At 39.9% G+C, this 24,574-nt stretch overlaps 1 protein-coding gene across 1 annotated transcript in view; it reads left to right on the forward strand.

Moving 5' to 3' along the window:
* Positions 1-24,574, forward strand: part of LOC121838685 (glutamate receptor ionotropic, NMDA 3A-like) — a 120,596-nt gene that overhangs the window by 18,005 nt on the left and 78,017 nt on the right. The window contains exons 2-3 of the mRNA XM_042302049.1: positions 10,749-11,389; positions 16,710-16,905. Of these exons, the coding sequence (XP_042157983.1) occupies positions 10,749-11,389; positions 16,710-16,905 (837 nt within the window). The remainder of the gene's footprint in view (positions 1-10,748; positions 11,390-16,709; positions 16,906-24,574) is intronic.

Genomic DNA, 24,574 nt, shown 5'->3' on the forward strand with positions numbered 1-24,574 from the left:
AAATAGAATGAATAGAACCTCTAATCCTGGTAATATGACTGGTAAATAGAATGAATAGAACCTCTAACCCTGGTAACATGACTGGTAAATAGAATGAATAGAACCTCTAACCCTGGTAATATGACTGGTAAATAGAATGAATAGAACCTCTAACCCTGGTAACATGACTGGTAAATAGAATGAATAGAACCTGTAACCCTGGTAATATGACTGGTAAATAGAATGAATATAACCTCTAACCCTGGTAAATAGAATGAAAATAACCTCTAACCCTGGTAATATGACTGGTAAATAGAATGAATAGAACCTCTAACCCTGGTAAATAGAATGAATAGAACCTCTAACCCTGGTAATATGACTGGTAAATAGAATGAATAGAACCTGTAACCCTGGTAACATGACTGGTAAATAGAATGAATAGAACCTGTAACCCTGGTAACATGACTGGTAAATAGAATGAATAGAACCTCTAACCCTGGTAATATGACTGGTAAATAGAATGAATAGAACCTGTAACCCTGGTAAATAGAATGAATAGAACCTGTAACCCTGGTAATATGACTGGTAAATAGAATGAATAGAACCTGTAACCCTGGTAACATGACTGGTAAATAGAATGAATAGAACCTCTAACCCTGGTAATATGACTGGTAAATAGAATGAATATAACCTCTAACCCTGGTAAATAGAATGAATATAACCTCTAACCCTGGTAACATGACTGGTAAATATAATGAATAGAACCTCTAACCCTGGTAATATGACTGGTAAATAGAATGAATAGAACCTGTAACCCTGGTAATATGACTGGTAAATAGAATGAATAGAACCTCTAACCCTGGTAACATGACTGGTAAATAGAATGAATAGAACCTGTAACCCTGGTAATATGACTGGTAAATAGAATGAATATAACCTCTAACCCTGGTAACATGACTGGTAAATAGAATGAATAGAACCTGTAACCCTGGTAAATAGAATGAATATAACCTCTAACCCTGGTAATATGACTGGTAAATAGAATGAATAGAACCTGTAACCCTGGTAAATAGAATGAATAGAACCTGTAACCCTGGTAATATGACTGGTAAATAGAATGAATAGAACCTCTAACCCTGGTAAATAGAATGAATAGAACCTCTAACCCTGGTAATATGACTGGTAAATAGAATGAATAGAACCTCTAACCCTGGTAACATGACTGGTAAATAGAATGAATAGAACCTCTAACCCTGGTAAATAGAATGAATAGAACCTCTAACCCTGGTAACATGACTGGTAAATAGAATGAATAGAACCTCTAACCCTGGTAATATGACTGGTAAATAGAATGAATAGAACCTCTAACCCTGGTAACATGACTGGTAAATAGAATGAATAGAACCTCTAACCCTGGTAATATGACTGGTAAATAGAATGAATAGAACCTCTAACCCTGGTAACATGACTGGTAAATAGAATGAATAGAACCTGTAACCCTGGTAATATGACTGGTAAATAGAATGAATATAACCTCTAACCCTGGTAAATAGAATGAAAATAACCTCTAACCCTGGTAATATGACTGGTAAATAGAATGAATAGAACCTCTAACCCTGGTAAATAGAATGAATAGAACCTCTAACCCTGGTAATATGACTGGTAAATAGAATGAATAGAACCTGTAACCCTGGTAACATGACTGGTAAATAGAATGAATAGAACCTCTAACCCTGGTAATATGACTGGTAAATAGAATGAATAGAACCTGTAACCCTGGTAAATAGAATGAATAGAACCTGTAACCCTGGTAATATGACTGGTAAATAGAATGAATAGAACCTGTAACCCTGGTAACATGACTGGTAAATAGAATGAATAGAACCTCTAACCCTGGTAATATGACTGGTAAATAGAATGAATATAACCTCTAACCCTGGTAAATAGAATGAATATAACCTCTAACCCTGGTAACATGACTGGTAAATATAATGAATAGAACCTCTAACCCTGGTAATATGACTGGTAAATAGAATGAATAGAACCTCTAACCCTGGTAATATGACTGGTAAATAGAATGAATAGAACCTCTAACCCTGGTAACATGACTGGTAAATAGAATGAATAGAACCTGTAACCCTGGTAATATGACTGGTAAATAGAATGAATATAACCTCTAACCCTGGTAACATGACTGGTAAATAGAATGAATAGAACCTGTAACCCTGGTAAATAGAATGAATATAACCTCTAACCCTGGTAATATGACTGGTAAATAGAATGAATAGAACCTCTAACCCTGGTAATATGACTGGTAAATAGAATGAATAGAACCTCTAACCCTGGTAATATGACTGGTAAATAGAATGAATAGAACCTCTAACCCTGGTAACATGACTGGTAAATAGAATGAATAGAACCTCTAACCCTGGTAATATGACTGGTAAATAGAATGAATAGAACCTGTAACCTTGGTAATATGACTGGTAAATAGAATGAATAGAACCTCTAACCCTGGTAATATGACTGGTAAATAGAATGAATAGAACCTCTAACCCTGGTAAATAGAATGAATAGAACCTGTAACCCTGGTAACATGACTGGTAAATAGAATGAATAGAACCTGTAACCCTGGTAATATGACTGGTAAATAGAATGAATAGAACCTGTAACCCTGGTAAATAGAATGAATATAACCTCTAACCCTGGTAATACGACTGGTAAATAGAATGAATAGAACCTCTAACCCTGGTAATATGACTGGTAAATAGAATGAATAGAACCTGTAACCCTGGTAATATGACTGGTAAATAGAATGAATATAACCTCTAACCCTGGTAAATAGAATGAATAGAACCTCTAACCCTGGTAACATGACTGGTAAATAGAATGAATAGAACCTGTAACCCTGGTAATATGACTGGTAAATAGAATGAATAGAACCTCTAACCCTGGTAACATGACTGGTAAATAGAATGAATAGAACCTCTAACCCTGGTAATATGACTGGTGAATAGAATGAATAGAACCTCTAACCCTGGTAATATGACTGGTAAATAGAATGAATAGAACCTGTAACCCTGGTAAATAGAATGAATAGAACCTGTAACCCTGGTAACATGACTGGTAAATAGAATGAATAGAACCTGTAACCCTGGTAATATGACTGGTAAATAGAATGAATATAACCTGTAACCCTGGTAATATGACTGGTAAATAGAATGAATAGAACCTCTAACCCTGGTAAATAGAATGAATACAGTCTCTAACCCTGGTAAATAGAATGAATAGAACCTGTAACCCTGGTAATATGACTGGTAAATAGAATGAATAGACCCTCTAACCCTGGTAAATAGAATGAATAGAACCTGTAACCCTGGTAATATGACTGGAAAATAGAATTAATAGAACCTCTAACCCTGGTAATATGACTGGAAAATAGAATTAATAGAACCTCTAACCCTGGTAATATGACTAGTAAGTAGAATGAATAGAACCTCTAACCCTGGTAAATAGAATGAATAGAACCTCTAACCCTGGTAAATAGAATGAATAGAACCTGTAACCCTGGTAACATGACTGGTAAATAGAATGAATAGAACCTGTAACCCTGGTAAATAGAATGAAAAGAACCTCTAACCCTGGTAATATGACTGGTAAATAGAATGAATATAACCTCTAACCCTGGTAATATGACTGGTAAATAGAATGAATAGAACCTCTAACCCTGGTAATATGACTGGTAAATAGAATGAATAGAACCTCTAACCCTGGTAATATGACTGGTAAATAGAATGAATAGAACCTCTAACCCTGGTAAATAGAATGAATAGAACCTCTAACCCTGGTAATATGACTGGTAAATAGAATGAATAGAACCTCTAACCCTGGTAAATAGAATGAATAGAACCTCTAACCCTGGTAATATGACTGGTAAATAGAATGAATAGAACCTGTAACCCTGGTAAATAGAATGAATATAACCTCTAACCCTGGTGACATGACTGGTAAATAGAATGAATAGAAACTGTAACCCTGGTAACATGACTGGTAAATAGAATGAATAGAACCTGTAACCCTGGTAATATGACTGGTAAATAGAATGAATAGAACCTGTAACCCTGGTAAATAGAATGAATATAACCTCTAACCCTGGTAACATGACTGGTAAATAGAATGAATAGAACCTGTAACCCTGGTAATATGACTGGTAAATAGAATGAATATAACCTCTAACCCTGGTAAATAGAATGAATATAACCTCTAACCCTGGTAACATGACTGGTAAATAGAATGAATAGAACCTGTAACCCTGGTAATATGACTGGTAAATAGAAAGAATATAACCTCTAACCCTGGTAAATAGAATGAATATAACCTCTAACCCTGGTAAATAGAAAGAATATAACCTCTAACCCTGGTAATATGACTGGTAAATAGAATGAATATAACCTGTAACCCTGGTAATATGACTGGTAAATAGAATGAATAGAACCTGTAACCCTGGTAATATGACTGGTAAATAGAATGAATATAACCTCTAACCCTGGTAAATAGAATGAATATAACCTCTAACCCTGGTAACATGACTGGTAAATAGAATGAATAGAACCTGTAACCCTGGTAATATGACTGGTAAATAGAAAGAATATAACCTCTAACCCTGGTAAATAGAATGAATATAACCTCTAACCCTGGTAAATAGAATGAATAGAACCTCTAACCCTGGTAATATGACTGGTAAATAGAATGAATATAACCTCTAACCCTGGTAAATAGAAAGAATATAACCTCTAACCCTGGTAATATGACTGGTAAATAGAATGAATATAACCTGTAACCCTGGTAAATAGAATGAATATAACCTCTAACCCTGGTAATATGACTGGTAAATAGAATGAATAGAACCTGTAACCCTGGTAATATGACTGGTAAATAGAATGAATAGAACCTCTAACCCTGGTAAATAGAATGAATATAACCTCTAACCCTGGTAATATGACTGGTAAATAGAATGAATAGAACCTCTAACCCTGGTAAATAGAATGAATGGAACCTCTAACCCTGGTAAATAGAATGAATAGAACCTGTAACCCTGGTAAATAGAATGAATAGAACCTGTAACCCTGGTAATATGACTGGTAAATAGAATGAATAGAACCTCTAACCCTGGTAACATGACTGGTAAATAGAATGAATAGAACCTGTAACCCTGGTAAATAGAATGAATAGAACCTCTAACCCTGGTAACATGACTGGTAAATAGAATGAATAGAACCTCTAACCCTGGTAAATAGAATGAATGGAACCTCTAACCCTGGTAAATAGAATGAATAGAACCTGTAACCCTGGTAAATAGAATGAATAGAACCTGTAACCCTGGTAATATGACTGGTAAATAGAATGAATAGAACCTGTAACCCTGGTAAATAGAATGAATAGAACCTGTAACCCTGGTAATATGACTGGTAAATAGAATGAATAGAACCTCTAACCCTGGTAAATAGAATGAATAGAACCTCTAACCCTGGTAATATGACTGGTAAATAGAATGAATAGAACCTCTAACCCTGGTAACATGACTGGTAAATAGAATGAATAGAACCTCTAACCCTGGTAAATAGAATGAATAGAACCTCTAACCCTGGTAACATGACTGGTAAATAGAATGAATAGAACCTCTAACCCTGGTAATATGACTGGTAAATAGAATGAATAGAACCTCTAACCCTGGTAACATGACTGGTAAATAGAATGAATAGAACCTCTAACCCTGGTAATATGACTGGTAAATAGAATGAATAGAACCTCTAACCCTGGTAACATGACTGGTAAATAGAATGAATAGAACCTGTAACCCTGGTAATATGACTGGTAAATAGAATGAATATAACCTCTAACCCTGGTAAATAGAATGAATAGAACCTCTAACCCTGGTAATATGACTGGTAAATAGAATGAATAGAACCTGTAACCCTGGTAAATAGAATGAATAGAACCTCTAACCCTGGTAATATGACTGGTAAATAGAATGAATAGAACCTCTAACCCTGGTAATATGACTGGTAAATAGAATGAATAGAACCTGTAACCCTGGTAAATAGAATGAATAGAACCTCTAACCCTGGTGACATGACTGGTAAATAGAATGAATAGAAACTGTAACCCTGGTAACATGACTGGTAAATAGAATGAATAGAACCTGTAACCCTGGTAATATGACTGGTAAATAGAATGAATAGAACCTCTAACCCTGGTAAATAGAATGAATAGAACCTCTAACCCTGGTAACATGACTGGTAAATAGAATGAATAGAACCTCTAACCCTGGTAATATGACTGGTAAATAGAATGAATAGAACCTGTAACCCTGGTAATATGACTGGTAAATAGAATGAATAGAACCTCTAACCCTGGTAACATGACTGGTAAATAGAATGAATAGAACCTCTAACCCTGGTAACATGACTGGTAAATAGAATGAATAGAACCTGTAACCCTGGTAAATAGAATGAATATAACCTCTAACCCTGGTAATATGACTGGTAAATAGAATGAATAGAACCTGTAACCCTGGTAAATAGAATGAATAGAACCTCTAACCCTGGTAACATGACTGGTAAATAGAATGAATAGAACCTCTAACCCTGGTAAATAGAATGAATGGAACCTCTAACCCTGGTAAATAGAATGAATAGAACCTGTAACCCTGGTAAATAGAATGAATAGAACCTGTAACCCTGGTAATATGACTGGTAAATAGAATGAATAGAACCTGTAACCCTGGTAAATAGAATGAATAGAACCTGTAACCCTGGTAATATGACTGGTAAATAGAATGAATAGAACCTCTAACCCTGGTAAATAGAATGAATAGAACCTCTAACCCTGGTAATATGACTGGTAAATAGAATGAATAGAACCTCTAACCCTGGTAACATGACTGGTAAATAGAATGAATAGAACCTCTAACCCTGGTAAATAGAATGAATAGAACCTCTAACCCTGGTAACATGACTGGTAAATAGAATGAATAGAACCTCTAACCCTGGTAATATGACTGGTAAATAGAATGAATAGAACCTCTAACCCTGGTAACATGACTGGTAAATAGAATGAATAGAACCTCTAACCCTGGTAATATGACTGGTAAATAGAATGAATAGAACCTCTAACCCTGGTAACATGACTGGTAAATAGAATGAATAGAACCTGTAACCCTGGTAATATGACTGGTAAATAGAATGAATATAACCTCTAACCCTGGTAAATAGAATGAAAATAACCTCTAACCCTGGTAATATGACTGGTAAATAGAATGAATAGAACCTCTAACCCTGGTAAATAGAATGAATAGAACCTCTAACCCTGGTAATATGACTGGTAAATAGAATGAATAGAACCTGTAACCCTGGTAATATGACTGGTAAATAGAATGAATATAACCTCTAACCCTGGTAAATAGAATGAATATAACCTCTAACCCTGGTAACATGACTGGTAAATAGAATGAATAGAACCTCTAACCCTGGTAATATGACTGGTAAATAGAATGAATAGAGCCTGTAACCCTGGTAAATAGAATGAATAGAACCTGTAACCCTGGTAACATGACTGGTAAATAGAATGAATAGAACCTGTAACCCTGGTAACATGACTGGTAAATAGAATGAATAGAACCTGTAACCCTGGTAATATGACTGGTAAATAGAATGAATAGAACCTCTAACCCTGGTAAATAGAATGAATAGAACCTCTAACCCTGGTAACATGACTGGTAAATAGAATGAATAGAACCTCTAACCCTGGTAATATGACTGGTAAATAGAATGAATAGAACCTGTAACCCTGGTAATATGACTGGTAAATAGAATGAATAGAACCTCTAACCCTGGTAACATGACTGGTAAATAGAATGAATAGAACCTCTAACCCTGGTAACATGACTGGTAAATAGAATGAATAGAACCTGTAACCCTGGTAAATAGAATGAATATAACCTCTAACCCTGGTAATATGACTGGTAAATAGAATGAATAGAACCTCTAACCCTGGTAATATGACTGGTAAATAGAATGAATAGAACCTCTAACCCTGGTAATATGACTGGTAAATAGAATGAATAGAACCTCTAACCCTGGTAATATGACTGGTAAATAGAATGAATAGAACCTGTAACCCTGGTAACATGACTGGTAAATAGAATGAATAGAACCTGTAACCCTGGTAAATAGAATTAATAGAACCTCTAACCCTGGTAATGTGACTGGTAAATAGAATGAATAGAACCTCTAACCCTGGTAATATGACTGGTAAATAGAATGAATAGAACCTCTAACCCTGGTAATATGACTGGTAAATAGAATGAATAGAACCTGTAACCTTGGTAATATGACTGGTAAGTAGAATGAATAGAACCTCTAACCCTGGTAAATAGAATGAATATAACCTCTAACCCTGGTAACATGACTGGTAAATAGAATGAATAGAACCTGTAACCCTGGTAACATGACTGGTAAATAGAATGAATAGAACCTGTAACCCTGGTAATATGACTGGTAAATAGAATGAATAGAACCTCTAACCCTGGTAACATGACTGGTAAATAGAATGAATAGAACCTGTAACCCTGGTAATATGACTGGTAAATAGAATGAATAGAACCTCTAACCCTGGTAATATGACTGGTAAATAGAATGAATAGAACCTCTAACCCTGGTAATATGACTGGTAAATAGAATGAATAGAACCTCTAACCCTGGTAATATGACTGGTAAATAGAATGAATAGAACCTCTAACCCTGGTAAATAGAATGAATAGAACCTGTAACCCTGGTAACATGACTGGTAAATAGAATGAATAGAACCTGTAACCCTGGTAATATGACTGGTAAATAGAATGAATAGAACCTGTAACCCTGGTAAATAGAATGAATAGAACCTGTAACCCTGGTAAATAGAATGAATAGAACCTCTAACCCTGGTAATACGACTGGTAAATAGAATGAATAAGAACCTCTAACCCTGGTAATACGACTGGTAAATAGAATGAATAAGAACCTCTAACCCTGGTAATATGACTGGTAAATAGAATGAATAGAACCTCTAACCCTGGTCATATGACTGGTAAATAGAATGAATATAACCTCTAACCCTGGTAAATAGAATGAATAGAACCTCTAACCCTGGTAACATGACTGGTAAATAGAATGAATAGAACCTGTAACCCTGGTAACATGACTGGTAAATAGAATAAATAGAACCTCTAACCCTGGTAATATGACTGGTAAATAGAATAAATAGAACCTCTAACCCTGGTAATATGACTGGTAAATAGAATAAATAGAACCTCTAACCCTGGTAATATGACTGGTAAATAGAATGAATAGAACCTGTAACCCTGGTAAATAGAATGAATATAACCTCTAACCCTGGTAATATGACTGGTAAATAGAATGAATAGAACCTGTAACCCTGGTAATATGACTGGTAAATAGAATGAATAGAACCTCTAACCCTGGTAAATAGAATGAATATAACCTCTAACCCTGGTAAATAGAATGAATAGAACCTCTAACCCTGGTAATATGACTGGTAAATAGAATGAATAGAACCTGTAACCCTGGTAATATGACTGGTGAATAGAATGAATAGAACCTCTAACCCTGGTAATATGACTGGTGAATAGAATGAATAGAACCTCTAACTCTGGTAAATAGAATGAATACAGTCTCTAACCCTGGTAAATAGAATGAATAGAACCTGTAACCCTGGTAATATGACTGGTAAATAGAATGAATAGACCCTCTAACCCTGGTAAATAGAATGAATAGAACCTGTAACCCTGGTAATATGACTGGAAAATAGAATTAATAGAACCTCTAACCCTGGTAATATGACTGGAAAATAGAATTAATAGAACCTCTAACCCTGGTAATATGACTGGAAAATAGAATTAATAGAACCTCTAACCCTGGTAAATAGAATGAATAGAACCTCTAACCCTGGTAAATAGAATGAATAGAACCTGTAACCCTGGTAAATAGAATGAAAAGAACCTCTAACCCTGGTAATATGACTGGTAAATAGAATGAATATAACCTGTAACCCTGGTAAATAGAATGAATAGAACCTGTAACCCTGGTAAATAGAATGAATAGAACCTGTAACCCTGGTAATATGACTGGTAAATAGAATGAATAGAACCTGTAACCCTGGTAAATAGAATGAATAGAACCTGTAACCCTGGTAATATGACTGGTAAACTCTCAGGTACACTGGCAAAGGCTGCCTGGTATTGGGATGTAATAATTTCCATGGTAATTTTATAATGTTCAATCAAATGATGTTAACTGATGTTGCGCATGTAATGGCCACCAGTCCACTTCCTGCTTTTACTTCCTACTTTGCTCTTTGTAGTGGCCACCAGTCCACCCATTATGCCATCATTGACTTGAATGGGGACGCCCGTTCTATTGATTCCATTTCTATGGCAGCACATGTAGTGAGGAGTGGAGGAGAGTTGAGAGAAGGCCAAGATTGTGCAAAGCTGTCATCAAGGCAAAGGGTGGCTACTTTGAAGAATCTCCCATTCTAAAATAACTGTTTAATTTAAAAAAAATACTTTTTTGGTTAATAAATGATTCCATATGTGTTATTTCATTGTTTTGATGTCTTCACTATTATTCTACAATGAAAATAGTAAAAAACTTTGACTGGTACTGTATCTCTCGCTCTGCCTCCTCTCCTCCCTCTCTCTCTCCTTTCAGAACCCTCTCCATTTCCAGATGCCGATGCAGAACCCGGCCCTGCCCCAGGTGGAGCTGCTCTACTCCCTGCTGGTGATCAACAGCTGGTATGACGTCAGCCTCCTGCTCTGTCAGGAGTGGAACATTTCTAGCTTCCTTGTTCGTCTCCGTAACAACACCAAGTTCCACCTGGGTTCTGTGGTCAACATCACCACCTACACTACCTCCTCTGGATCTCAACCCAACAGCTCTGTCTCCAAGGCCGACTTCCAGACCTCTCTACTGGGATACGTGGAGTCCATCAAGGAGTCAACGTCTACAGTCGTAACATTCGGCTGCGACATCCGGGACATCAAGAGGATCTTTAACGTGGTGACCAAGCTGGGCCTGATGCTGCCAGAGTACCACTGGGTGTTGGGGGACACGCAGGACGTGAAGGAGCTGAGGACCGAGGGGCTGCCGGCGGGACTGCTGGCCCATGGCAGGATGGGGACTCCCTCCCTGGATCACTACGTACAGGATGGGCTGGAGCTGGTGGCCCGGGTGGTGGGGTCAGCTGCGTACCGCTCCCCTGAGCTCGCCCTCATCCCTTCCATCACCAACTGCATGGATACACAGAGCAGCCAGAACAGGAACATGACCTCAGGGAAATATCTGTCCAGGTGCAGTACTGATGCTGATTCACTTCTCATATAAGCATTAATAAAGAAGATTGTGGTGATTTAATCCCAGTGGTTTAGGACAAAAGCTCTGTATTGGTCAATACCTGTAAATACATAACCTAGAGGACATACTGTATGTCTCTTATAAAAATTCCACAACAACAAACTTGCCAAAACAGAGAGAGCTGAGATCCCCCTTACTGTCTCAAGTCAGGTGTGGAGCATGTCCTTAACTGACTTGCCTAGTTAAATAAAGGTAAAAAAAAAAAGGATAGACATATCTATAGTCTGACCCCCTGATAGTGATATCTATAGTCTGACCCCATGATAGTGATATCTATAGTCTGACCCCATGATAGTGATATCTATAGTCTGACCCCATGATAGTGATATCTATAGTCTGACCCCCTGATAGTGATATCTATAGTCTGACCCCATGATAGTGATATCTATAGTCTGACCCCATGATAGTGATATCTATAGTCTGACCCCATGATAGAGATATCTATAGTCTGACCCCCTGATAGAGATATCTATAGTCTGACCCCTGATAGTGATATCTATAGTCTGACCCCATGATAGAGATATCTATAGTCTGACCCCTGATAGGGATATCTATAGTCTGACCCCTGATAGTGATATCTATAGTCTGACCCCCTGATAGGGATATCTATAGTCTGACCCCATGATAGAGATATCTATAGTCTGACCCCCTGATAGGGATATCTATAGTCTGACCCCATGATAGAGATATCTATAGTCTGACCCCCTGATAGGGATATCTATAGTCTGACCCCCTGATAGAGATATCTATAGTCTGACCCCCTGATAGAGATATCTATAGTCTGACCCCCTGATAGGGATATCTATAGTCTGACCCCATGATAGAGATATCTATAGTCTGACCCCTGATAGGGATATCTATAGTCTGACCCCCTGATAGGGATATCTATAGTCTGACCCCCTGATAGGGATATCTATAGTCTGACCCCTGATAGAGATATCTATAGTCTGACCCCCTGATAGGGATATCTATAGTCTGACCCCATGATAGAGATATCTATAGTCTGACCCCTGATAGAGATATCTATAGTCTGACCCCCTGATAGGGATATCTATAGTCTGACCCCCTGATAGGGATATCTATAGTCTGACCCCCTGATAGAGATATCTATAGTCTGACCCCTGATAGAGATATCTATAGTCTGACCCCCTGATAGAGATATCTATAGTCTGACCCCCTGATAGGGATATCTATAGTCTGACCCCTGATAGAGATATCTATAGTCTGACCCCCTGATAGAGATATCTATAGTCTGACCCCCTGATAGGGATATCTATAGTCTGACCCCCTGATAGAGATATCTATAGTCTGACCCCCTGATAGAGATATCTATAGTCTGACCCCCTGATAGAGATATCTATAGTCTGACCCCCTGATAGAGATATCTATAGTCTGACCCCTGATAGGGATATCTATAGTCTGACCCCTGATAGAGATATCTATAGTCTGACCCCCTGATAGAGATATCTATAGTCTGACCCCTGATAGTGATATCTATAGTCTGACCCCTGATAGAGATATCTATAGTCTGACCCCCTGATAGTGATATCTATAGTCTGACCCCCTGATAGTGATATCTATAGTCTGACCCCCTGATAGAGATATCTATAGTCTGACCCCTGATAGTGATATCTATAGTCTGACCCCCTGATAGTGATATCTATAGTCTGACCCCTGATAGTGATATCTATAGTCTGACCCCATGATAGTGATATCTATAGTCTGACCCCATGATAGTGATATCTATAGTCTGACCCCTGATAGAGATATCTATAGTCTGACCCCCTGATAGTGATATCTATAGTCTGACCCCCTGATAGTGATATCTATAGTCTGACCCCATGATAGTGATATCTATAGTCTGACCCCATGATAGTGATATCTATAGTCTGACCCCTGATAGAGATATCTATAGTCTGACCCCTGATAGAGATATCTATAGTCTGACCCCCTGATAGTGATATCTATAGTCTGACCCCCTGATAGAGATATCTATAGTCTGACCCCTGATAGTGATATCTATAGTCTGACCCCCTGATAGTGATATCTATAGTCTGACCCCCTGATAGAGATATCTATAGTCTGACCCCTGATAGTGATATCTATAGTCTGACCCCTGATAGTGATATCTATAGTCTGACCCCCTGATAGTGATATCTATAGTCTGACCCCATGATAGGGATATCTATAGTCTGACCCCCTGATAGGGATATCTATAGTCTGACCCCATGATAGTGATATCTATAGTCTGACCCCATGATAGTGATATCTATAGTCTGACCCCATGATAGTGATATCTATAGTCTGACCCCTGATAGTGATATCTATAGTCTGACCCCATGATAGTGATATCTATAGTCTGACCCCATGATAGTGATATCTATAGTCTGACCCCATGATAGAGATATCTATAGTCTGACCCCCTGATAGAGATATCTATAGTCTGACCCCCTGATAGTGATATCTATAGTCTGACCCCATGATAGAGATATCTATAGTCTGACCCCTGATAGGGATATCTATAGTCTGACCCCTGATAGTGATATCTATAGTCTGACCCCCTGATAGGGATATCTATAGTCTGACCCCATGATAGAGATATCTATAGTCTGACCCCTGATAGGGATATCTATAGTCTGACCCCATGATAGAGATATCTATAGTCTGACCCCTGATAGGGATATCTATAGTCTGACCCCCTGATAGAGATATCTATAGTCTGACCCCCTGATAGAGATATCTATAGTCTGACCCCTGATAGGGATATCTATAGTCTGACCCCATGATAGAGATATCTATAGTCTGACCCCCTGATAGGGATATCTATAGTCTGACCCCCTGATAGGGATATCTATAGTCTGACCCCCTGATAGGGATATCTATAGTCTGACCCCCTGATAGAGATATCTATAGTCTGACCCCCTGATAGGGATATCTATAGTCTGACCCCATGATAGAGATATCTATAGTCTGACCCCCTGATAGAGATATCTATAGTCTGACCCCCTGATAGGGATATCTATAGTCTGACCCCTGATAGGGATATCTATAGTCTGACCCCCTGATAGAGATATCTATAGTCTGACCCCTGATAGAGATATCTATAGTCTGACCCCCTGATAGAGATATCTATAGTCTGACCCCCTGATAGGGATATCTATAGTCTGACCCCTGATAGAGATATCTATAGTCTGACCCCCTGATAGAGATATCTATAGTCTGACCCCTGATAGGGATATCTATAGTCTGACCCCTGATAGAGATATCTATAGTCTGACCCCCTGATAGAGATATCTATAGTCTGACCCCCTGATAGAGATATCTATAGTCTGACCCCCTGATAGAGATATCTATAGTCTGACCCCTGATAGGGATATCTATAGTCTGACCCCCTGATAGAGATATCTATAGTCTGACCCCCTGATAGAGATATCTATAGTCTGACCCCTGATAGTGATATCTATAGTCTGACCCCTGATAGAGATATCTATAGTCTGACCCCTGATAGTGATATCTATAGTCTGACCCCCTGATAGTGATATCTATAGTCTGACCCCTGATAGAGATATCTATAGTCTGACCCCCTGATAGTGATATCTATAGTCTGACCCCCTGATAGTGATATCTATAGTCTGACCCCTGATAGTGATATCTATAGTCTGACCCCTGATAGTGATATCTGTAGTCTGACCCCCTGATAGGGATATCTATAGTCTGACCCCTGATAGAGATATCTATAGTCTGACCCCCTGATAGAGATATCTATAGTCTGACCCCCTGATAGTGATATCTATAGTCTGACCCCCTGATAGAGATATCTATAGTCTGACCCCCTGATAGTGATATCTATAGTCTAACCCCCTGATAGGGATATCTATTGTCTGACCCCCTGATAGGGATATCTATTGTCTAACCCCCTGATAGGGATATCTATTGTCTGACCCCCTGATAGTGATATCTATTGTCTGACCCCCTGATAGTGATATTTATTTATTTTATCTTAATTTAACTAGGCAAGTCAGTTAAGAACAAATTCTTATTTTCAATGACGGCCTAGGAACAGTGGGTTAACTGCCTGTTCAGAACGACAGATTTGTACCTTGTCAGCTTGGGGATTTGAACTTGCAACCTTTCGGTTACTAGTCCAACACTCTAACCACTAGGCCACCCTGCCGCCCCATCTATCAGACATACACAGTCTGACCCCCTGATAGGGATATCTATAGTCTGACCCCCTGATAGTGATATCTATAGTCTGACCTCATGATAGAGATATGTATAGTCTGACCCCCTGATAGTTATCTATAGTCTGACCCCATGATAGTTATCTATAGTCTGACCCCCTGATAGGGATATCTATAGTCTGACCCCTGATAGGGATATCTATAGTCTGACCCCTGATAGGGATATCTATAGTCTGACCCCTGATAGGGATATCTATAGTCTGACCCCCTGATAGGGATATCTATAGTCTGACCCCTGATAGAGATATCTATAGTCTGACCCCCTGATAGGGATATCTATAGTCTGACCCCTGATAGGGATATCTATAGTCTGACCCCTGATAGGGATATCTATAGTCTGACCCCCTGATAGGGATATCTATAGTCTGACCCCCTGATAGGGATATCTAGAGTCTGACCCCTGATAGGGATATCTATAGTCTGACCCCATGATAGTGATATCTATAGTCTGACCCCCTGATAGAGATATCTATAGTCTGACCCCTGATAGAGATATCTATAGTCTGACCCCATGATAGTGATATCTATAGTCTGACCCCATGATAGTGATATCTATAGTCTGACCCCATGATAGTGATATCTATAGTCTGACCCCATGATAGTGATATCTATAGTCTGACCCCCTGATAGTGATATATATAGTCTGACCCCATTATGGTTCTGTTTGACCAGCAGGTCACAGATACAACCCCCTCTTTGCCTTTCCTGGCATCAGGGCTCAGGCCCTGCCAAAAGGGCACATGATGAACCAGGCCTGTGCAGCTTAGAGCTCATCTCAGTAGCTAGGTTTAATAAGACGATGCTGTCTGCTGTAGTTGTTTAGTCACAGTGTCCTCCAGCTGCAAGCGCAGGTGTAAAGAATTGTATGATTTCATTGAGATTCATGAACAGAAGACAGTCCCACATCAGATTCACCTGAGTGGTTTTCTGTTCTGGCCTTTAACCCCTGAATTCTAAGCCTCAAATTGACCCTTATCCTATAACCTCATCTGTTTCTCTGCCCCCCCTGCAGGTTTCTGTCCAACACGTCGTTTGAAGGTCTGAGTGGTTTCATCTCGTCCCAGGAGGAGACAGTGATCTCCTCTGAGAGCCATCACTTCATCTGGTCCCTGCAACATGACCCCATAGGGAAGCCCATGTGGACCAGACTGGGCCGATGGAAGCATGACAGGGTGCTACTGGACTACACTGCCTGGACCAACAAACAGGTGAGAGGGAGGAGGAGAGAGAGATGAGGGAGGGGGGAGGGGCTCAGAGAAACATATGTTACAACTTCCCCCTGGTCTCCCCTTCCTAATAGATATGTTACAACTCCCCCTGGTCTCCCCTCACTAATAGATATGTTACAACTTCCCCTGGTCTCCCCTTACTAATAGATATGTTATAACTTCCCCCTGGTCTCCCTCACTAATAGATATGTTATAACTTCCCTCTGGTCTCCCTCACTAATAGATATGTTATAACTTCCCCTGGTCTCCCTCACTAATAGATATGTTATAACTTCCCCTGGTCTCCCTCACTAATAGATATGTTATAACTTCCCCCTGGTCTCCCCTCACTAATAGATATGTTATAACTTCCCCTGGTCTCCCCTTTACTAATAGATATGTTATAACTTCCCCTGGTCTCCCCTCACTAATAGATATGTTATAACTTCCCCCTGGTCTCCCTCACTAATAGATATGTTATAACTTCCCCCTGGTCTCCCCTCACTAATAGATATGTTATAACTTCCCCTGGTCTCCCCTCACTAATAGATATGTTATAACTTCCCCCTGGTCTCCCCTCACTAATAGATATGTTATAACTTCCCCTGGTCTCCCTCACTAATAGATATGTTATAACTTCCCCCTGGTCTCCCTCACTAATAGATATGTTATAGTCTCCCTCACTAATAGATATGTTATAACTTCCCCTGGTCTCCCCTCACTAATAGATATGTTATAACTTCCCCTGGTCTCCCCTCACTAATAGATATGTTATAACTTCCCCTGGTCTCCCCTCACTAATAGATATGTTATAACTTCCCCTGGTCTCCCTCACTAATAGATATGTTATAACTTCCCCCTTCCCCCTAGGTCTCCCCTCACTAATAGATATGTTATAACTTCCCCTGGTCTCCCCTTACTAATAGATATGTTATAACTTCCCCCTGGTCTCCCCTCACTAATAGATATGTTAATGTTACAACTTCCCTGGTCTCCCTCACTAATAGATATGTTTACAACTCCCCTGGTCTCCCTCACTAATAGATATGTTACAACTTCCCCTGGTCTCCTTACTAATAGATATGTTACAACTTCCCCCTGGTCTCCCTCACTAATAGATATGTTACAACTTCCCCCTGGTCTCCCTCACTAATAGATATGTTATAACTTCCCTGGTCTCCTTACTAATAGATATGTTATAACTTCCCCTGGTCTCCCCTCACTAATAGATATGTTATAACTTCCCCTGGTCTCCCTCACTAATAGATATGTTATAACTTCCCCTGGTCTCCCTTACTAATAGATATACTTCCCCTGGTCTCCCCTCACTAATAGATATGTTACAACTTCCCCTGGTCTCCTCACTAATAGATATGTTACAACTTCCCCTGGTCTCCCCTTACTAATAGATATGTTACAACTTCCCCCTGGTCTCCCTCACTAATAGATATGTTACAACTTCCCCTGGTCTCCCCTCACTAATAGATATGTTATAACTTCCCCTGGTCTCCCTCACTAATAGATATGTTACAACTGGTCTCCCCCCTGATATGTTCTCCCTTACTAATAGATATGTTACAACTTCCCTGGTCTCCCTCACTAATAGATATGTTAGATGCAACTTCCCCTGGTCTCCCTCACTAATAGATATGTTACAACTTCCCCCTGGTCTCCCTCACTAATAGATATGTTACAACTTCCCCTGATTCTTCCCTGCTCCCTCACTAATAGATATGTTACAACTTCCCCTGGTCTCCCTCACTAATAGATATGTTACAACTTCCCTGGTCTCCCTCACTAATAGATATGTTACAACTTCCCCCTGGTCTCCCTCACTAATAGATATGTTACAACTTCCTGGTCTCCCTAGATATGTTATAAGCTTCCCTGGTCTCCCTCACTAATAGATATGTTACAACTTCCCCTGGTCTCCTCACTAATAGATATGTTACAACTTCCTGGTCTCCCCTCACTAATAGATATGTTATAACTCACCCTGGTCTCCTCCCTCACTAATAGATATGTTACAACTTCCCTGGTCTCCCTCACTAATAGATATGTTACAACTTCCCCCTGGTCTCCCCTCACTAATAGATATGTTACAACTTCCCTGGTCTCCCTCACTAATAGATATGTTATAACTTCCCTGGTCTCCCTCACTAATAGATATGTTACAACTTCCCTGGTCTCCCCTCACTAATAGATATGTTACAACTTCCCCTGGTCTCCCTCACTAATAGATATGTTATAACTTCCCCTGGTCTCCTCACTAATAGATATGTTACAACTTCCCCTGGTCTCCCTCACTAATAGATATGTTATAACTTCCCCTGGTCTCCTCACTAATAGATATGTTACAACTTCCCCTGGTCTCCCCTCACTAATAGATATGTTACAACTTCCCTGGTCTCCCTCACTAATAGATATGTTACAACTTCCCTGGTCTCCCTCACTAATAGATATGTTATAACTTCCCCTGGTCTCCCTCACTAATAGATATGTTACAACTTCCCTGGTCTCCCTCACTAATAGATATGTTACAACTTCCCCTGGTCTCCCTCACTAATAGATATGTTATAACTCCCCTGGTCTCCCTCACTAATAGATATGTTACAACTTCCCCTGGTCTCCCTCACTAATAGATATGTTACAACTTCCCTGGTCTCCCTCACTAATAGATATGTTACAACTTCCCTGGTCTCCCCTCACTAATAGATATGTTACAACTTCCCCCTGGTCTCCCTCACTAATAGATATGTTACAACTTCCCCCTGGTCTCCCTCACTAATAGATATGTTATAACTTCCCCTGGTCTCCCTCACTAATAGATATGTTACAACTTCCCTGGTCTCCCTCACTAATAGATATGTTATAACTTCCCCTGGTCTCCCTCACTAATAGATATATTTACAACTTCCCTGGTCTCCCTCACTAATAGATATGTTACAACTTCCCTGGTCTCCCTCACTAATAGATATGTTACAACTTCCCCTGGTCTCCCTCACTAATAGATATGTTACAACTTCCCCTGGTCTCCCCTCACTAATAGATATGTTACAACTTCCCTGGTCTCCCTCACTAATAGATATGTTGCAACTTCCCTGGTCTCCCCTCACTAATGGATATGTTACAACTTCCCTGGTCTCCCTCACTAATAGATATGTTACAACTTCCCCCTGGTCTCCCTCACTAATAGATATGTTACAACTTCCCCTGGTCTCCCTCACTAATAGATATGTTACAACTTCCCCCTGGTCTCCCTCACTAATAGATATGTTACAACTTCCCCTGGTCTCCCCTGGTCTCCCCTTACTAATAGATATGTTACAACTTCCCCTGGTCTCCCCTCACTAATAGATATGTTACAACTTCCCCTGGTCTCCCTCACTAATAGATATGTTACAACTTCCCCTGGTCTCCCTCACTAATAGATATGTTACAACTTCCCTGGTCTCCCCTCACTAATAGATATGTTACAACTTCCCCCTGGTCTCCCCTTACTAATAGATATGTTATAACTTCCCTGGTCTCCCTCACTAATAGATGTGTTACAACTTCCCTGGTCTCCCTTACTAATAGATATGTTATAACTTCCCCCTGGTCTCCCCTCACTAATAGATATGTTACAACTTCCCCTGGTCTCCCCTACTAATAGATATGTTACAACTTCCCCCTGGTCTCCCTCACTAATAGATATGTTACAACTTCCCTGGTCTCCCTCACTAATAGATATGTTACAACTTCCCCTGGTCTCCCCTTACTAATAGATATGTTACAACTTCCCCTGGTCTCCCTCACTAATAGATATGTTACAACTTCCCCTGGTCTCCCCTTACTAATAGATATGTTACAACTTCCCTGGTCTCCCTCACTAATAGATATGTTACAACTTCCCTGGTCTCCCTCACTAATAGATATGTTATAACTTCCCCTGGTCTCCCTCACTAATAGATATGTTACAACTTCCCCTGGTCTCCCCTCACTAATAGATATGTTATAACTTCCCCTGGTCTCCCTCACTAATAGATATGTTACAACTTCCCCCTGGTCTCCCTCACTAATAGATATTTACAACTTCCCCTGGTCTCCCTCACTAATAGATATGTTACAACTTCCCCTGGTCTCCCCTCACTAATAGATATGTTATAACTTCCCCTGGTCTCCCTCACTAATAGATGTGTTATCACTAATAGATATGTTACAACTCCCCCTGGTCTCCCTCACTAATAGATATGTTGCAACTTCCCTGGTCTCCCCTTACTAATAGATATGTTATAACTTCCCCTGGTCTCCCCTCACTAATGGATATGTTATAACTTCCCTGGTCTCCCCTCACTAATAGATATGTTATAACTTCCCCTGGTCTCCCTCACTAATAGATATGTTATAACTTCCCTGGTCTCCTCACTAATAGATATGTTATAACTTCCCCTGGTCTCCCCTCACTAATAGATATGTTACAACTTCCCTGGTCTCCCTCACTAATAGATATGTTACAGCTTCCTTATAACTTCCCTGGTCTCCTCACTAATAGATATGTTACAACTTCCCCTGGTCTCCCTCACTAATAGATATGTTACAACTTCCCTGGTCTCCCCTCACTAATAGATATGTTATAACTTCCCTGGTCTCCCTCACTAATGGATATGTTATAACTTCCCCTGGTCTCCCTCACTAATAGATATGTTACAACTGGTCTCCCCTCACTGATGTGTTACAACTTCCCTGGTCTCCCCTCACTAATAGATATGTTACAACTTCCCCTGGTCTCCTCACTAATAGATATGTTACAACTTCCCTGGTCTCCCTCACTAATAGATATGTTATAACTTCCCCTGGTCTCCCTCACTAATAGATATGTTATAACTTCCCCTGGTCTCCCTCACTAATAGATATGTTACAACTTCCCCCTGGTCTCCCTCACTAATAGATATATTACAACTTCCCCCTGGTCTCCCTCACTAATAGATATGTTATAACTTCCCCCTGGTCTCCCCTCACTAATAGATATGTTACAACTTCCCTGGTCTCCCTCACTAATAGATATGTTATAACTTCCCTGGTCTCCCCTCACTAATAGATATAATTTACAACTTCCCCTGGTCTCCCTCACTAATAGATATGTTACAACTTCCCCTGGTCTCCCTCACTAATAGATATGTTATAGCTTCCCTGGTCTCCCTCACTAATAGATATGTTATAACTTCCCTGGTCTCCCTCACTAATAGATATGTTACAACTTCCCTGGTCTCCCTCACTAATAGATATGTTACAATCCCCCACTGGTCTCCCCCTGGTCTCCCTCACTAATAGATATGTTACAACTTCCCCTGGTCTCCCTCACTAATAGGTCTCCTGGTCTCCTCACTAATAGATATGTTACAACTTCCCTGGTCTCCCTCACTAATAGATATGTTACAACTTCCCTGGTCTCCCTCACTAATAGATATGTTTACTTCCCCTGGTCTCCCCTCACTAATAGATATGTTACAACTTCCCCTGGTCTCCCCTCACTAATAGATATGTTACAACTTCCCTGGTCTCCTCACTAATAGATATTTACAACTTCCCCCCTGGTCTCCCCTTACTAATAGATATGTTATAACTTCCCCTGGTCTCCCTCACTAATAGATATGTTACAACTTCCCCTGGTCTCCCTCACTAATAGATATGTTATAACTTCCCCCCCCTGGTTACAACTTCCCCTGGTCCCCTCACTAATAGATATGTTACAACTTCCCCTGGTCTCCCTCACTAATAGATATGTTACAACTTCCCCCTGGTCTCCCCTCACTAATAGATATGTTACAACTTCCCTGGTCTCCTCACTAATAGATATGTTACAACTTCCCTGGTCTCCCTCACTAATAGATATGTTACAACTTCCTGGTCTCCCCTTACTAATAGATATGTTACAACTTCCCCCTGGTCTCCCTCACTAATAGATATGTTACAACTTCCCCTGGTCTCCCTTACTAATAGATAATGTTACAACTTCCCCTGGTCTCCCTCACTAATAGATATGTTACAACTTCCCCTGGTCTCCCCCTCACTAATAGATATATTTATAACTTCCCCCTGGTCTCCCCTCACTAATAGATATGTTACAACTTCCCCCTGGTCTCCCTCACTAATAGATATGTTACAACTTCCCCTGGTCTCCCCTTACTAATAGATATGTTACAACTTCCCTGGTCTCCCTCACTAATAGATATGTTATAACTTCCCTGGTCTCCCCTCACTAATAGATATGTTATAACTTCCCCTGGTCTCCCCTCACTAATAGATATGTTATAACTTCCCCCTGGTCTCCTTACTAATAGATATGTTACAACTTCCCCTGGTCTCCCTCACTAATAGATATGTTATAACTTCCCCTGGTCTCCCTCACTAATAGATATGTTATAACTTCCCCCTGGTCTCCCCTCACTAATAGATATGTTATAACTTCCCCCTGGTCTCCCTCACTAATAGATATGTTATAACTTCCCCTGGTCTCCCCTTACTAATAGATATGTTACAACTTCCCTGGTCTCCCCTCACTAATAGATATGTTATAACTTCCCTGGTCTCCCCTCACTAATAGATATGTTATAACTTCCCCTGGTCTCCCTCACTAATAGATATGTTATAACTTCCCCTGGTCTCCCTTACTAATAGCTATATGTTATAACCCCTGGTCTCCCCTCACTAATAGATATGTTATAACTTCCCCTGGTCTCCCCTTACTAATAGATATGTTACAACTTCCCCTGGTCTCCCTCACTAATAGATATGTTACAACTTCCCTGGTCTCCCACTAATAGATATGTTACAACTTCCCCTGGTCTCCTCACTAATAGATATGTTATAACTTCCCTGGTCTCCCTCACTAATTATAACTTCCCCTGGTCTCCCCTCACTAATAGATATGTTACAACTTCCCCTGGTCTCCCCTCACTAATAGATATGTTATAACTTCCCCCTGGTCTCCCCTCACTAATAGATATGTTATAACTTCCCCTGGTCTCCCTTACTAATAGATATGTTATAACTTCCCTGGTCTCCCTCACTAATAGATATGTTACAACTTCCCCTGGTCTCCCCTCACTAATAGATATGTTACAACTTCCCCCTGGTCTCCCTCACTAATAGATATGTTATAACTTCCCCTGGTCTCCCTCACTAATAGATGTGTTATAACTTCCCTGGTCTCCCCTCACTAATAGATATGTTACAACTTCCCCCTGAATATACATACTAATAGATGTGTTACAACTTCCCCCTGGTCTCCCTCACTAATAGATATGTACAACTTCCCCCTGATTATGCTCCCCTCACTAATAGATATGTTACAACTTCCCCTGGTCTCCCCTCACTAATAGATGTGTTTATAACTTCCCCTGGTCTCCCCTCACTAATAGATATGTTACAACTTCCCCCTGGTCTCCCCTTACTAATAGATATGTTATAACTTCCCCCTGGTCTCCCCTCACTAATAGATATGTTACAACTTCCCCCTGGTCTCCCCTCACTAATAGATATGTTATAACTTCCCCCTGGTCTCCCCTCACTAATAGATATGTTACAACTTCCCCCTGGTCTCCCCTCACTAATAGATATGTTACAACTTCCCCCTGGTCTCCCCTCACTAATAGATATGTTATAACTTCCCCCTGGTCTCCCTCAC

This window comes from Oncorhynchus tshawytscha, linkage group LG20 (genome assembly GCF_018296145.1).
Source record: "Oncorhynchus tshawytscha isolate Ot180627B linkage group LG20, Otsh_v2.0, whole genome shotgun sequence".
NCBI classification, from domain to species: domain Eukaryota; kingdom Metazoa; phylum Chordata; class Actinopteri; order Salmoniformes; family Salmonidae; genus Oncorhynchus; species Oncorhynchus tshawytscha.